At 45.3% G+C, this 17,286-nt stretch overlaps 1 protein-coding gene across 1 annotated transcript in view; it reads left to right on the top strand.

Moving 5' to 3' along the window:
• Nucleotides 1-15,044, top strand: part of LOC129815785 (arf-GAP with coiled-coil, ANK repeat and PH domain-containing protein 3-like) — a 110,026-nt gene extending 94,982 nt beyond the window's left edge. Inside the window, exons 20-23 of the mRNA XM_055869905.1 lie at nt 922-1,148; nt 9,361-9,470; nt 10,955-11,065; nt 11,321-15,044. Coding sequence (XP_055725880.1) covers nt 922-1,148; nt 9,361-9,470; nt 10,955-11,065; nt 11,321-11,468 — 596 coding nt within the window. The 3' untranslated portion in view covers nt 11,469-15,044. The remainder of the gene's footprint in view (nt 1-921; nt 1,149-9,360; nt 9,471-10,954; nt 11,066-11,320) is intronic.
• The last annotated feature ends 2,242 nt before the right edge of the window (nt 15,045-17,286 follow it).

Below are 17,286 nucleotides of genomic sequence, written 5' to 3'. Positions count from 1 at the left end.
TGTGTGTGTGCACGTCAGAATTTACAGACTGTGTACTTTCAAAGGTTCAGCGTTAGTTGTATTTCAGGACTTTGTCAAACTGTAGTAGCCAGACTAACCCTCCTCTCCCTCATTCTCCACCTCCCCTCCACACTCATTCTCCACCTCCCCACCACACTCATTCTCCACCTCCCCACCACACTCATTCTCCACCTCCCCACCACACTCATTCTCCACCTCCCCACCACACTCATTCTCCACCTCCCACCCACACTCATTCTCCACCTCCCCTCCACACTCATTCTCCACCTCCCCTCCACACTAATTCTACACCTCCCCTCCACACTCATTCTCCACCTCCCCACCGCACACTCATTCTCCACCTCCCCACCACACACTCATTCTCCACCTCCCCCCACACACTCATTCTCCACCTCCCCCCACACACTCATTCTCCACCTCCCCCCACACTCCTCATTCTCCACCTCCCCCCCACACTCCTCATTCACCACCTCCCCACCACACTCATTCTCCACCTCCCCACCACACTCATTCTCCACCTTCCCACCACACTCATTCTCCACCTACCCCCCACACTCATTCTCCACCTCCCCCCACACTCATTCTCCACCTCCCCACCAAACCCATTCTCCACCTCCCCCCACACTCATTCTCCACCTCCCCACCAAACCCATTCTCCACCTCCCCCCACACTCATTCTCCACCTCCCCCCACACTCATTCTCCACCTCCCCCCACACTCATTCTCCACCTCCCCCCACACTCATTCTCCACCTCCCCTCCCCCCACACTCATTCTCCACCTCCCCTCCCCCCACACTCATTCTCCACCTCCCCCCACACTCATTCAACACCTCCCCCCACACTCATTCTCCACCTCCCCCCCACACTCTCTCCTTCTCCCTCTCTCCCCCTCGCCCCAGTAGAGTGTGAGGGTGAGTCAGAAGAGGAGGAGTCTAGTGGCGAGGTGGAGATAGAGCAGGAGGCGGGATCAGACCCTGAGGAGCCCCTCACCCCGGGGTCGTTGCTCTACCGGTCGTCACGGCTACACAACCTGCCACTCATGGCCGAGGCGCTGGCGCACGGGGCAGACGTCCACTCTGCCAGCGATGAGGAGGGAAAGACCCCGCTCATACAGGCCGTGGCAGGGGTGAGATACACGCTATAGATACACACACTATACAGACAGGGGTGAGATACACGCTATAGATACACACACTATACAGACAGGGGTGAGATACACGCTATAGATACACACACTATACAGGCAGGGGTGAGATACACGCTACAGATACACACACTATACAGGCAGGGGTGAGATACACGCTATAGATACACACACTATACAGACAGGGGTGAGATACACGCTATAGATACACACACTATACAGACAGGGGTGAGATACACGCTATAGATACACACACTATACAGACAGGGGTGAGATACACGCTATAGATACACACACTATACAGACAGGGGTGAGATACACGCTATAGATACACACACTATACAGGCAGGGGTGAGATACACACTATAGATACACACACTATACAGACAGGGGTGAGATACACGCTATAGATACACACACTATACAGACAGGGGTGAGATACACGCTATAGATACACACACTATACAGACAGGGGTGAGATACACGCTATAGATACACACACTATACAGGCAGGGGTGAGATACACGCTATAGATACACACACTATACAGACAGGGGTGAGATACACGCTATAGATACACACACTATACAGACAGGGGTGAGATACACGCTATAGATACACACACTATACAGACAGGGGTGAGATACACGCTATAGATACACACACTATACAGACAGGGGTGAGATACACGCTATAGATACACACACTATACAGGCAGGGGTGAGATACACACTATAGATACACACACTATACAGGCAGGGGTGAGATACACACTATAGATACACACACTATACAGGCAGGGGTGAGATACACGCTATAGATACACACACTATACAGACAGGGGTGAGATACACGCTATAGATACACACACTATACAGGCAGGGGTGAGATACACGCTATAGATACACACTATACAGGCAGGGGTGAGATACACGCTATAGATACACACACTATACAGGCAGGGGTGAGATACACGCTATAGATACACACTATACAGGCAGGGGTGAGATACACACTATAGACACACACACTATACAGGCAGGGGTGAGATACACACTATAGATACACACACTATACAGGCAGGGGTGAGATACACACTATAGACACACACACTATACAGGCAGGGGTGAGATACACACTATACAGGCAGGGGTGAGATACACGCTATAGATACACACACTATACAGGCAGGGGTGAGATACACACTATAGACACACACACTATACAGGCAGGGGTGAGATACACACTATAGACACACACACTATACAGGCAGGGGTGAGATACACACTATAGATACACACACTATACAGGCAGGGGTGAGATACACACTATAGACACACACACTATACAGGCAGGGGTGAGATACACACTATACAGGCAGGGGTGAGATACACGCTATAGATACACACACTATACAGGCAGGGGTGAGATACACGCTATAGATACACACACTATACAGGCAGGGGTGAGATACACACTATAGACACACACACTATACAGGCAGGGGTGAGATACACACTATAGATACACACACTATACAGGCAGGGGTGAGATACACACTATAGACACACACACTATACAGGCAGGGGTGAGATACACGCTATAGATACACACACTATACAGGCAGGGGTGAGATACACGCTATAGATACACACACTATACAGGCAGGGGTGAGATACACACTATAGATACACACACTATACAGGCAGGGGTGAGATACACACTATAGATACACACACTATACAGGCAGGGGTGAGATACACACTATAGATACACACACTATACAGGCAGGGGTGAGATACACGCTATAGATACACACACTATACAGGCAGGGGTGAGATACACGCTATAGATACACACACTATACAGGCAGGGGTGAGATACACACTATAGATACACACACTATACAGGCAGGGGTGAGATACACACTATAGATACACACACTATACAGACAGGGGTGAGATACACACTATAGATACACACACTATACAGGCAGGGGTGAGATACACACTATAGATACACACTATACAGACAGGGGTGAGATACACACTATAGAAACACACACTATACAGGCAGGGGTGAGATACACACTATAGATACACACACTATACAGGCAGGGGTGAGATACACACTATAGATACACACACTATACAGACAGGGGTGAGATACACACTATAGACACACACACTATACAGGCAGGGGTGAGATACACACTATAGATACACACACTATACAGGCAGGGGTGAGATACACACTATACAGGCAGGGGTGAGATACACGCTATAGATACACACACTATACAGGCAGGGGTGAGATACACGCTATAGATACACACACTATACAGGCAGGGGTGAGATACACACTATACAGGCAGGGGTGAGATACACACTATACAGGCAGGGGTGAGATACACGCTATAGATACACACACTATACAGGCAGGGGTGAGATACACACTATAGATACACACACTATACAGGCAGGGGTGAGATACACACTATAGATACACACACTATACAGGCAGGGGTGAGATACACACTATATATACACACACTATACAGGCCGTGGCAGGGGTGAGATACACACTATAGACACACACTATACAGGCAGGGGTGAGATACACACTATAGATACACACTATACAGGCAGGGGTGAGATACACACTATAGATACATACACTATACAGGCAGGGGTGAGATACACACTATAGATACATACACTATACAGGCAGGGGTGAGATACACACTATAGACACACACTATACAGACAGGGGTGAGATACACACTATAGACACACACACTATACAGGCAGGGGTGAGATACACACTATAGACACACACGCTATACAGGCAGGGGTGAGATACACACTATAGATACACACACTATACAGGCAGGGGTGAGATACACACTATACAGGCAGGGGTGAGATACACACTATAGATACACACACTATACAGGCAGGGGTGAGATACACACTATACAGGCAGGGGTGAGATACACACTATACAGGCAGGGGTGAGATACACACTATAGATACACACACTATAAAGGCAGGGGTGAGATACACACTATAGATACACACACTATACAGGCAGGGGTGAGATACACACTATATATACACACACTATACAGGCAGGGGTGAGATACACACTATACAGGCAGGGGTGAGATACACACTATAGATACACACACTATACAGGCAGGGGTGAGATACACACTATACAGGCAGGGGTGAGATACACACTATACAGGCAGGGGTGAGATACACACTATAGACACACACACTATACAGGCAGGGGTGAGATACACACTATAGACACACACACTATACAGGCAGGGGTGAGATACACACTATAGATACACACACTATACAGGCCGTGGCAGGGGTGAGATACACACTATAGATACACACACTATACAGGCAGGGGTGAGATACACACTATAGACACACACACTATACAGGCAGGGGTGAGATACACACTATAGATACACACACTATACAGGCAGGGGTGAGATACACACTATAGACACACACACTATACAGGCAGGGGTGAGATACACACTATACAGGCAGGGGTGAGATACACACTATAGACACACACACTATACAGGCAGGGGTGAGATACACACTATAGACACACACACTATACAGGCAGGGGTGAGATACACACTATAGATACACACACTATACAGGCCGTGGCAGGGGTGAGATACACACTATAGACACACACACTATACAGGCAGGGGTGAGATACACGCTATAGATACACACACTATACAGGCAAGGGTGAGATACACACTATAGATACACACACTATACAGGCAGGGGTGAGATACACACTATAGATACACACACTATACAGGCAGGGGTGAGATACACGCTATAGATACACACACTATACAGACAGGGGTGAGATACACGCTATAGATACACACACTATACAGGCAGGGGTGAGATACACGCTATAGATACATACTATACATGCACTGGTGAGATACACGCTATAGATACATACTATACATGCACTGGTGAGATACACACTATAGATACACACACTATACAGGCAGGGGTGAGATACACGCTATAGATACACACACTATACAGGCAGGGGTGAGATACACGCTATAGATACACACTATACAGGCAGGGGTGAGATACACGCTATGGATACACACACTATACAGGCAGGGGTGAGATACACGCTATAGATACACACACTATACAGGCAGGGGTGAGATACACGCTATAGATACACACACTATACAGGCAGGGGTGAGATACACACTATAGACACACACACTATACAGGCAGGGGTGAGATACACACTATAGACACACACACTATACAGGCAGGGGTGTGATACACACTATAGATACACACACTATACAGGCAGGGGTGAGATACACACTATAGACACACACACTATACAGGCAGGGGTGAGATACACACTATACAGGCAGGGGTGAGATACACACTATAGATACACACTATACAGACAGGGGTGAGATACACACTATAGATACACACTATACAGACAGGGGTGAGATACACACTATAGATACACACACTATACAGGCAGGGGTGAGATACACACTATAGAAACACACACTATACAGGCAGGGGTGAGATACACACTATAGATACACACACTATACAGGCAGGGGTGAGATACACACTATAGATACACACACTATACAGACAGGGGTGAGATACACACTATAGACACACACACTATACAGGCAGGGGTGAGATACACACTATAGATACACACACTATACAGGCAGGGGTGAGATACACACTATACAGGCAGGGGTGAGATACACGCTATAGATACACACACTATACAGGCAGGGGTGAGATACACGCTATAGATACACACACTATACAGGCAGGGGTGAGATACACACTAAACAGGCAGGGGTGAGATACACACTATACAGGCAGGGGTGAGATACACGCTATAGATACACACACTATACAGGCAGGGGTGAGATACACACTATAGATACACACACTATACAGGCAGGGGTGAGATACACACTATAGATACACACTATACAGGCAGGGGTGAGATACACACTATAGATACACACACTATACAGGCAGGGGTGAGATACACACTATATATACACACACTATACAGGCCGTGGCAGGGGTGAGATACACACTATAGACACACACTATACAGGCAGGGGTGAGATACACACTATAGATACATACACTATACAGGCAGGGGTGAGATACACACTATAGACACACACTATACAGACAGGGGTGAGATACACACTATAGACACACACACTATACAGGCAGGGGTGAGATACACACTATAGACACACACGCTATACAGGCAGGGGTGAGATACAGACTATAGATACACACACTATACAGGCAGGGGTGAGATACACACTATACAGGCAGGGGTGAGATACACACTATAGATACACACACTATACAGGCAGGGGTGAGATACACACTATACAGGCAGGGTTGAGATACACACTATACAGGCAGGGGTGAGATACACACTATAGATACACACACTATACAGGCAGGGGTGAGATACACACTATAGATACACACACTATACAGGCAGGGGTGAGATACACACTATATATACACACACTATACAGGCAGGGGTGAGATACACACTATACAGGCAGGGGTGAGATACACACTATAGATACACACACTATACAGGCAGGGGTGAGATACACACTATACAGGCAGGGGTGAGATACACACTATAGACACACACACTATACAGGCAGGGGTGAGATACACACTATAGACACACACACTATACAGGCAGGGGTGAGATACACACTATAGATACACACACTATACAGGCCGTGGCAGGGGTGAGATACACACTATAGATACACACACTATACAGGCAGGGGTGAGATACACACTATAGACACACACACTATACAGGCAGGGGTGAGATACACACTATAGATACACACACTATACAGGCAGGGGTGAGATACACACTATAGACACACACACTATACAGGCAGGGGTGAGATACACACTATACAGGCAGGGGTGAGATACACACTATAGACACACACACTATACAGGCAGGGGTGAGAAACACACTATAGACACACACACTATACAGGCAGGGGTGAGATACACACTATAGATACACACACTATACAGGCCGTGGCAGGGGTGAGATACACACTATAGACACACACACTATACAGGCAGGGGTGAGATACACGCTATAGATACACACACTATACAGGCAGGGGTGAGATACACACTATAGATACACACACTATACAGGCAGGGGTGAGATACACACTATAGATACACACACTATACAGGCAGGGGTGAGATACACGCTATAGATACACACACTATACAGACAGGGGTGAGATACACGCTATAGATACACACACTATACAGGCAGGGGTGAGATACACGCTACAGATACATACTATACATGCAGGGGTGAGATACACGCTATAGATACACACACTATACAGGCAGGGGTGAGATACACGCTATAGATACACACACTATACAGGCAGGGGTGAGATACACGCTATAGATACACACACTATACAGGCAGGGGTGAGATACACGCTATAGATACACACACTATACAGGCAGGGGTGAGATACACACTATAGACACACACACTATACAGGCAGGGGTGAGATACACACTATAGACACACACACTATACAGGCAGGGGTGAGATACACACTATAGATACACACACTATACAGGCAGGGGTGAGATACACACTATAGACACACACACTATACAGGCAGGGGTGAGATACACACTATACAGGCAGGGGTGAGATACACGCTATAGATACACACACTATACAGGCAGGGGTGAGATACACGCTATAGATACACACACTATACAGGCAGGGGTGAGATACACACTATAGACACACACACTATACAGGCAGGGGTGAGATACACGCTATAGATACACACACTATACAGGCAGGGGTGAGATACACACTATAGATACACACACTATACAGGCAGGGGTGAGATACACGCTATAGATACACACACTATACAGGCAGGGGTGAGATACACACTATAGACACACACACTATACAGGCAGGGGTGAGATACACGCTATAGATACACACACTATACAGGCAGGGGTGAGATACACGCTATAGATACACACACTATACAGGCAGGGGTGAGATACACACTATAGACACACACACTATACAGGCAGGGGTGAGATACACGCTATAGATACACACACTATACAGGCAGTATACACACTATACACTCTCACACTATACACTCTCCTCCCCCATCACTCTCTCTCTCCTTCTTCCCTCCCCCAACACTCTCCTCCCCCATCACTCTCTCTCTCCTTCTTCCCTCCCCCACCACTCTCCTCACATAACCACTCTCTCTCTCCCTCTTCCCTCCCCCAACACTCTCCTCCCCCATCACTCTCTCTCTCCTTCTTCCCTCCCCCACCACTCTCCTCACACAACAACTCTCTCTCTCCTTCTTCCCTCCCCCACCACTCTCCTCACACAACCACTCTCTCTCTCCCTCTTCCCCCAACACTCTCCTCCCCCCACCACTCTCTCTCCTTCCCTCCCCCAACACTCTCCTCACACAACCACTCTCTCCCTCTTCCCCCAACACTCTCCTCCCCCCACCACTCTCTCTCCTTCTTCCCTCCCCCAACACTCTCCTCCCCCCACCACTCTCTCCCTCTTCCCCCAACACTCTCCTCCCCCCACCACTCTCTCTCCTTCTTCCCTCCCCCAACACTCTCCTCACACAACCACTCTCTCCCTCTTCCCCCAACACTCTCCTCCCCCCACCACTCTCTCTCCTTCTTCCCTCCCCCACCACTCTCCTCACACAACCACTCTCTCCCTCTTCCCCCAACACTCTCCTCCCCCCACCACTCTCTCTCCTTCTTCTCTCCCCCAACACTCTCCTCCCCCCACCACTCTCTCTCCTTCTTCTCTCCCCCAACACTCTCCTCCCCCCACCACTCTCTCTCCTTCTTCCCTCCCCCAACACTCTCCTCCCCCCACCACTCTCTCTCCTTCTTCCCTCCCCCAACACTCTCCTCCCCCCACCACTCTCTCTCCTTCTTCCCTCCCCCAACACTCTCCTCCCCCCACCACTCTCTCCCTCTTCCCTCCTCCACTCATTCTCTCTCCTCTTTGTCAGGGCTCTCTAATAGCGTGTGAGTTCCTGCTGCAGAATGGGGCTGATGTGAACCAGAGGGACATGAAGGGGAGAGGACCCCTACACCACGCTACCTACCTGGGACATACAGGGTAAGAGACATTCATTCATCCCTAACCCCTACACCACGCTACCTACCTGGGACATACAGGGTAAGAGACATTCATTAATTAATTCATCCCTAACCCCTACACCACGCTACCTACCTGGGACATACAGGGTAAGAGACATTCATTCATCTCTAACCCCTTATACCACTCTACCTACTTTTTTTCAAATCAAATGTTATTTGTAACATGCGTCATAAACAACAGTGAATTTCTTACTTACGGGTCCTTTCCAACAATACAGAGAGAAAGAAAATAGAGCAATAATAGAAAGAAAAATAACATGAGGAATAAATCCACAATGAGTAACGATAACGTGGTTATATACACGGGGTACCAGTACTGAGTTGACGTGCAGGGGAACAAGGTCATTCAGGTAGATGTGTACATATATCTAGGGGTAAAGTGACTAGGCAACAGGATAGATAATAAGCAATGTATGTGATGAGTCAAAATAGTTAGTGCAAAGGGGGTTCAATGCAGATAGTCGGGGTAGCTATTGGTTAACTATTTAACTAACTATTTAGCAGTCTTGTGGATTGGGGGTAGAAGCTGTTCAGGGTCCTTTTGGTTACTGACTTGATGCATCAGTCCGGATTAGTGTCCCGCTCCCTGAAAGTGGCAGCTCTAGCCTGTTTCTCATTGCAGATATTGCCTATAATCCATGGCTTCTGGTTGGGATATGTACGTACGGTCACGGTGGGAACAACGTCGTCGATGCACTTATTAATGAAGCCGGTGACTGACGTGGTACACTCCTCAATGTTATCGGATGAATCCCAGAACATATTTCAGTCTGTGCTAGCGAAACATTCCTTTAGATTAGCATGGTGTAAAAAGGAAACATTCCTGTAGATTAGCATGGGGTAAAAAGGAAACATTCCTGTAGATTAGCATGAGGGTAAAAAGGAAACATTCCTGTAGATTAGCATGGGGTAAAAAGGAAACATTCCTGTAGATTAGCATGGGGGTAAAAAGGAAACATTCCTGTAGATTAGCATGGGGGTAAAAAGGAAACATTCCTGTAGATTAGCATGGGGTAAAAAGGAAAAATTCCTGTAGATTAGCATGGGGTAAAAAGGAAACATTCCTGTAGATTAGCATGAGGGTAAAAAGGAAACATTCCTGTAGATTAGCATGAGGGTAAAAAGGAAACATTCCTGTAGATTAGCATGAGGTATAAAAATTGGGGTACAATGGATTTCAGCTTCCCTGGCTAAGCTGGTTTTCTCTCTCTCTCTCTCTCTCTCTCTCTCTCTCTCTCTCTCTCTCTCTCTCTCTCTCTCTCTCTCTCTCTCTCTCTCTCTCTCTCTCTCTCTCTCTCTCTCTCTCTCTCTCTCTCTCTCTCTCTCTCTCTCTCTCTCTCTCTCTCTCTCTCTCTCTCTCTCTCTCTCTCTCTCTCTCTCTCTCTCTCTCTCTCTCTCTCTCTCTCTCTCTCTCTCTCTCTCTCTCTCTCTCTCTCTCTTTAGTCAGGTGTGTCTGTTCCTGAAGAGAGGGGCTTGTCAGACGGAGGTGGATGAGGAAGGTCACGACCCTCTGAGCATGGCTGTCCAGGCCGCTAACGCCGATATTGTTACACTGTAAGTCTTCACCGAAAACATCTGATACCTCTTCTAAAACTATCTTAAATAATCCCCCAGCATCCCCCCCCCCCCCCAGCCTCACTAAATGACTAAAATGTCAATATAAAATGTTACCCAAACTTTTGTTAATATTATTCTGTTTTCTGTTTCTCTTCTATATATTTTTCCTACCTCTCCAAACCTACCCCCCCTTCTCCTACCTCTCCCCCACCCTCTCCTTTTCCTCCATCACGCTCTCCCTCTCTCTCCCAGGTTGCGGTTAGCACGGATGAACGAGGAGATGCGCGAGGCGGAGGGTCCGTTTGGTCAGCCAGGTCAATACCCCAGCAGCTCCCCAACTGAACATCAGTACAGGAAATGTATTCAGGAGTTCATCTGCCTCACCATAGACTACTGCTAGGGGGCGCCACTGAGGCAGGATACATCCCAGAGGCCTATTGGTACCCTATTCCCTATGTAGTGCACTACTTTTACATAGGGAATAGGGTGCAATTTGGAATACAGCTTAGCCACTACTAACTGGGCATGGAGAGGCATATCATACAGGGCAGAGTAGTAGGATGAAGTTGCCCTTAGATAAACTGGTCTGGAGTCAGTGTTGCATTGTTACCGTAAGTGGTTAGGGTTATGATTTGTAGAGGGTAAAGCTGATTCTAGATCTGTGTCTAAGAGCAACATCTACTGGGAGTGTGTGTGTGTGTGTGAAGAGAAAATGAGCGAGGTGAGAGAAACAAGGGCCTACTGACCGTAGCGCAGAACAACGTCATTTTATCTGTCCAACAACGTGCTTCTCTTCTTGCCAACCTGGTGTCTACATCCAGGTCTTTTAACCACATCGCTCTCTGCTTTCCACACCATTCATATTATAAACTGAGTGAAACACAGTGTATCTGGCTGCTCCTAATAGTCTTGTCTGTGGTTCTCACTGTCAGGCCGTTTACTCGCTATACTGCTCAACACTCCTGCCTCTTGTACACTCTTAGAGGGGGAACAAAAAGGTGCTATTTAGAACCATTAATGTCTCTTTGGCGGTCCCCATAGGAAATCCCTTTCAAGAACCCTTTTTGGTTCCAGGTAGAACCCTTTTGAGTTCCGTATAGAACCCTTTCCACAGAGGTTTCTACATGGAACCCAAAATAGTTCTACCTGGAACCAAAAAAGGTTCTCCTGTGGACATAGCCAAAGAACCCTTTTTTTCTTAGTGTAGGCCTTCCTGTCCATGTATTACCTTTCCTCTTCCTCCCTCTCTTACCAGTAAGGACCTAAGCTTCCACAGAGTCTTTACAATATTATTCTACAGTGTCCTATTCAGCATTTTTACAGTAGTTTAGATCATTATATTATAGTGTTCTATTCAGCATTTTTACAGTAGTTTAGATCATTATATTATAGTTCTATTCAGCATTTTACAGTAGTTTAGATCATTATATTATAGTGTTCTATTCAGCATTTTTACAGTAGTTTAGATCATTATATTATAGTTCTATTCAGCATTTTTACAGTAGTTTATATTCCAGAATTTGATAGTACCATAAGAATTTATCAGCGGCCCATTGTGTTATAATTCATTAGAATCTGTCGATTTAAAAATAATGGCATGATTACAGTATGTCCATAACTCCGTATTCCTTAAAGGGTTAAATCTGGTCTGAAACGGAAGCCTTTTGTCCTTATATCTTCTGTGGGAGATGTAGGTTAGATGTAATTCAGTGGCTAGATGTGCAGGGCAGTACTTGTTCCAGCTGTTGTTTCTACGGTGGCACGAGGTTACAGTGATATGGAAGTGGGTGTTGTGTGGCTGCTATAGGCATGGTCAAGGAAGGTCCACTGCGTTAGTCTGTGAAGGTGGGGGTCGTCATGGTTTACTGTGTGCGTAATGCGAAGGGACGGATGAAGTGGTTTTAAAATGTGATGAGAATACCGAAGGACTGATGGACGGAACAAGAGACAAACACCTGCTTTGTTGTTACTTGTGAGCGAGGATTAAATGTTATATTATTATTACGATGATATCTTAATGTAAAAAAACAACTTTCCCTTCTTACAGTAAAGTGATTTCTTTGTAGTTGTTGTCGTGTTTTACGTCATGCTCTCTCATTTTGCTTGTTGAGTTTCTGTCTTTTTTTTTTGTATTCGTTTATTTATGTTAAAATAGGGAAGCAAAATTCCACTTCGGGAATCTTCCATGCGCGATTTCTGGGAAACCGAGGAGTTATTGGAACGTTGTGATCGTACGTTGAACCCAGAGGGACTAGTGCAATGATGATTATTGGGATTCAGAATTTATATGTTTCTGTAAATTATTTTCCTTTTTTTTTAATCTTTCAAACGTTTCAATACCCTCACTTTTTTTTCGGACTGGATATTTTTTGGTCTGGTCTTGCGTCATCGTGCCACAAACACATTCTGGCTTCAGTTCTAAACAAGGGTTTCATCAACCCTGTCCCTTCAACGTTCTCACTGAACTATACCTAGAATTACTGTACTAGACTTTTTGAAAAATGTCATTTATTGATAGACATTCTAGTGATTACGTGTTTCTATGTCTATATTTCAAACCTTTTTTGATTGCAGTCATTCAGTGTTTACTGATAAAGACATCTTCTTCACGACCACACCAGCGGTGCTTTGGTTGAATCAGGGGCCATTGGTAACTGTCCCTAATAGTAGGTAGGGAGAGGAAGAGCTAGACCCATTGAATTATCATCAAAACCCATTGTAATTCTATGGTTACAACTGACTGTCTTCTCCGGTCATCATTGCTCAATGCTCATTATATTCTGCATGCTTTTCGGTTGTGACCAGAACGTTCTAGAACGTATGTACGCGTTCTAGAATATGCTCTTGGGCGTTTTAGAATGCTGCGTAGTTCTTGGGGGCGTTCTAGAATGCTGTCTGCATTCGGAGCTTGATAGTCTCCTATTGGTCCCCTCATGGTGCTGTGCAGTCCTGTTAAAAAGCATGAGCTACTGTACAGTACAGCCACTTCCTCTGATGTCCTAAATCAACTTCCTCCTGTCTCTTTGGTAGACCTATGGACCTCTGTGCCATCTCTACGTCCACTTACGGACCAGCTATAGCTTCACTGTTTTTGTCAATTTGATTTATTTTTCCTTTTTTAATGAAACATAGAGCTGAACTGTTTTTCATTAGCTAGTCGACCTCTGTTTGTTCCTCAACTACGTTGGCATGAAGTCCTAAAGTAGTTTGATTTTATTTTTGTTCTCTGCCAAAGACTTTGGAACAGGGAAGTGTGCAACGGTGTTGTTAGGCATCAATCAGTTTAACTTCAGCGGGAATACATAAATACAGCGTTTAACATCTGATAACAAGTGGTACAGTCAAACAAAGTGGTAGAAACAGTGTTTTTACAAAATGTTCAAAAGAAGATAGTCACAGAACAATTATTATTTTCATCAATTGAGTGCGGCAGCAGGTGATGTTCTGCAATAACCATCTGAAAGTATTTTGAATTCAAAGTTAAATGATGGGAGTGATAAATTGGATATATTTGACCAGGGCCTGTGACTAAATAGGGTGGTAACCTAGCCCAGCTGATGTCATGGGTTTTGTTTCTTAGTGTTTTAACATTGGGGTTAAAGGATGCTTCTAAACAAACAAACTTGCTGTAAATAAAAACGCTTTTTTTATTTTGTTTAATTTTAACTCTTGACTCCAACTGCCTGCTCTGACTTCCGCATTCCACTACGGAACCCTGCCTGTTCCGTTCCATCTGTTCTGATTCTGTTCTCTTCTTCCAAACATCTTTCTGGTCAATCTTTTGGAATATTGTGACATAGCTGTCTCTCTGTACTACTTGGGGGAAACAAACATCCTTGTATTAATATCTCTACATTTGGATATCTTTGGAATAACTTTCTTTGTTCCTTGGTTTTAGAAAACACTGAGATGGTGATTTAAAAAAAAAAATGCATAAAGAGAATAAAACCAAGAAACTCTTGAACTCCTAACCTTGCTTGGACTGCTTCTGCCTCATTTCTGACTCCTGTTGTCTTCTCTCCTTGTAAACAACAAATCTTCCCTACGTTGCCGTAACTTTGCGGTTGGAATGTTACTGGAACGTTGGGAGAACATTACTCACTGGTCGCAGGGTAATTCCCTCGTCTACACTGTAACTGCGTCAACACACCACCTCACCTTAAGCATTCAACAAGGCACAGTACAGTCCCATGAAGCTAGAGCCAGATCAACGGGTCATATACTCATCTAAGAGAGGTCTTTCTTTTACCCAACTCTCTTCTGTCTCCTTCTCTGAGAAAAAAAATACACTGTCTGTTTACCAAATGCTACCCTATTCCCTACATAGTGCACTACTATAGACCAGAGCCCTATTCCCTACATAGTGCACTACTTTAGACCAGAGCCCTATTCCCTACATAGTGCACTACTTTAGACCAGAGCCCTATTCCCTACATAGTGCACTACTTTAGACCAGAGCCCTAGTTCAAAAGTAGTGCACTATACACTGAGTATACTAAACATCGGGAAGTGTTGCAGTTCTTGACACACTCAAACCGGTGCACCTGGCACCTACTACTATACCTCGTTCAACAACCCTTAAATCTTTTGTCTTGCCCTTTCACCCTCTGAATGGCACACACACACAATCCATGTGTCAATTGTCTCAAGGCTTAAAAATAATGATTTAACCCGTCTCCTCCCCTTCATCTACATTGATTAAAGGGGATTTAACAGGTGCCATCAACAAGGGATCATAACTTTCCCCTGGATTCACATTTTTGTCATTTAGCAGATGCTCTTATCCAGAGCGACTTACAGTTAGTGAATTCCTCTTCAGATAACTAGGTGAGACAACCACATATCACAGTCATAGTCAGTACATTCATCTTCAGATAACTAGGTGAGACAACCACATATCACAGTCATAGTCAGTACATTCATGTACAGATAACTAGGTGAGAGAACCACATATCACAGTCATAGTCAGTACATTCATCTTCAGATAGCTAGGTGAGACAACCACATATCACAGTCATAGTCAGTACATTCATCTACAGATAGCTAGGTGGGACAACCACATATCACAGTCAGTACATTCATCTACAGATAGCTAGGTGGGACAACCACATATCACAGTCATAGTCAGTACATTCATCTACAGATAGCTAGGTGGGACAACCACATATCACAGTCATAGTCAGTACATTCATCTTCAGATAGCTAGGTGGGACAACCACATATCACAGTCAGTACATTCATCTCCAGATAGCTAGGTGAGACAACCACATATCACAGTCATAGTCAGTACATTCATCTACAGATAGCTAGGTGGGACAACCACATATCACAGTCATAGTCAGTACATTCATCTTCAGATAGCTAGGTGAGACAACCACATTTCACAGTCATAGTCAGTACATTCATCTACAGATAGCTAGGTGGGACAACCACATATCACAGTCATAGTCAGTACATTCATCTTCAGATAGCTAGGTGAGACAACCACATATCACAGTTATAGTCAGTACATTCATCTTCAGATAGCTAGGTGGGACAACCACATATCACAGTTATAGTCAGTACATTCATCTTCAGATAGCTAGGTGGGACAACCACATATCACAGTCATAGTCAGTACATTCATCTACAGATAGCTGGGTGGGACAACCACATATCACAGTCATAGTCAGTACATTCATCTTCAGATAGCTAGGTGGGACAACCACATATCACAGTTATAGTCAGTACATTCATCTTCAGATAGCTAGGTGGGACAACCACATATCACAGTCATAGTCAGTACATTCATCTACAGATAGCTGGGTGGGACAACCACATATCACAGTCATAGTCAGTACATTCATCTTCAGAGAGCTAGGTGAGACAACCACATATCACAGTCATAGTCAGTACATTCATCTACAGATAGCTAGGTGGGACAACCACATATCACAGTCATAGTCAGTACATTCATCTACAGATAGCTAGGTGGGACAACCTCATATCACAGTCAGTACATTCATCTTCAGATAGCTAGGTGGGACAACCACATATCACAGTCATAGTCAGTACATTCATCTACAGATAGCTAGGTGAGACAACCACATATCACAGTCATAGTCAGTACATTCATCTTCAGATAGCTAGGTGAGACAACTACATATCACAGTCAGTACATTCATCTTCAGATAGCTAGGTGGGACAACCTCATATCACAGTCATAGTCAGTACATTCA

This window comes from Salvelinus fontinalis, chromosome 18, assembly GCF_029448725.1.
Source record: "Salvelinus fontinalis isolate EN_2023a chromosome 18, ASM2944872v1, whole genome shotgun sequence".
Taxonomy (NCBI): Eukaryota; Metazoa; Chordata; class Actinopteri; order Salmoniformes; family Salmonidae; genus Salvelinus; species Salvelinus fontinalis.
The sequence above is the reverse complement of the archived record's forward strand: the minus strand, read 5'-3'. Positions and strand labels throughout refer to the sequence as shown.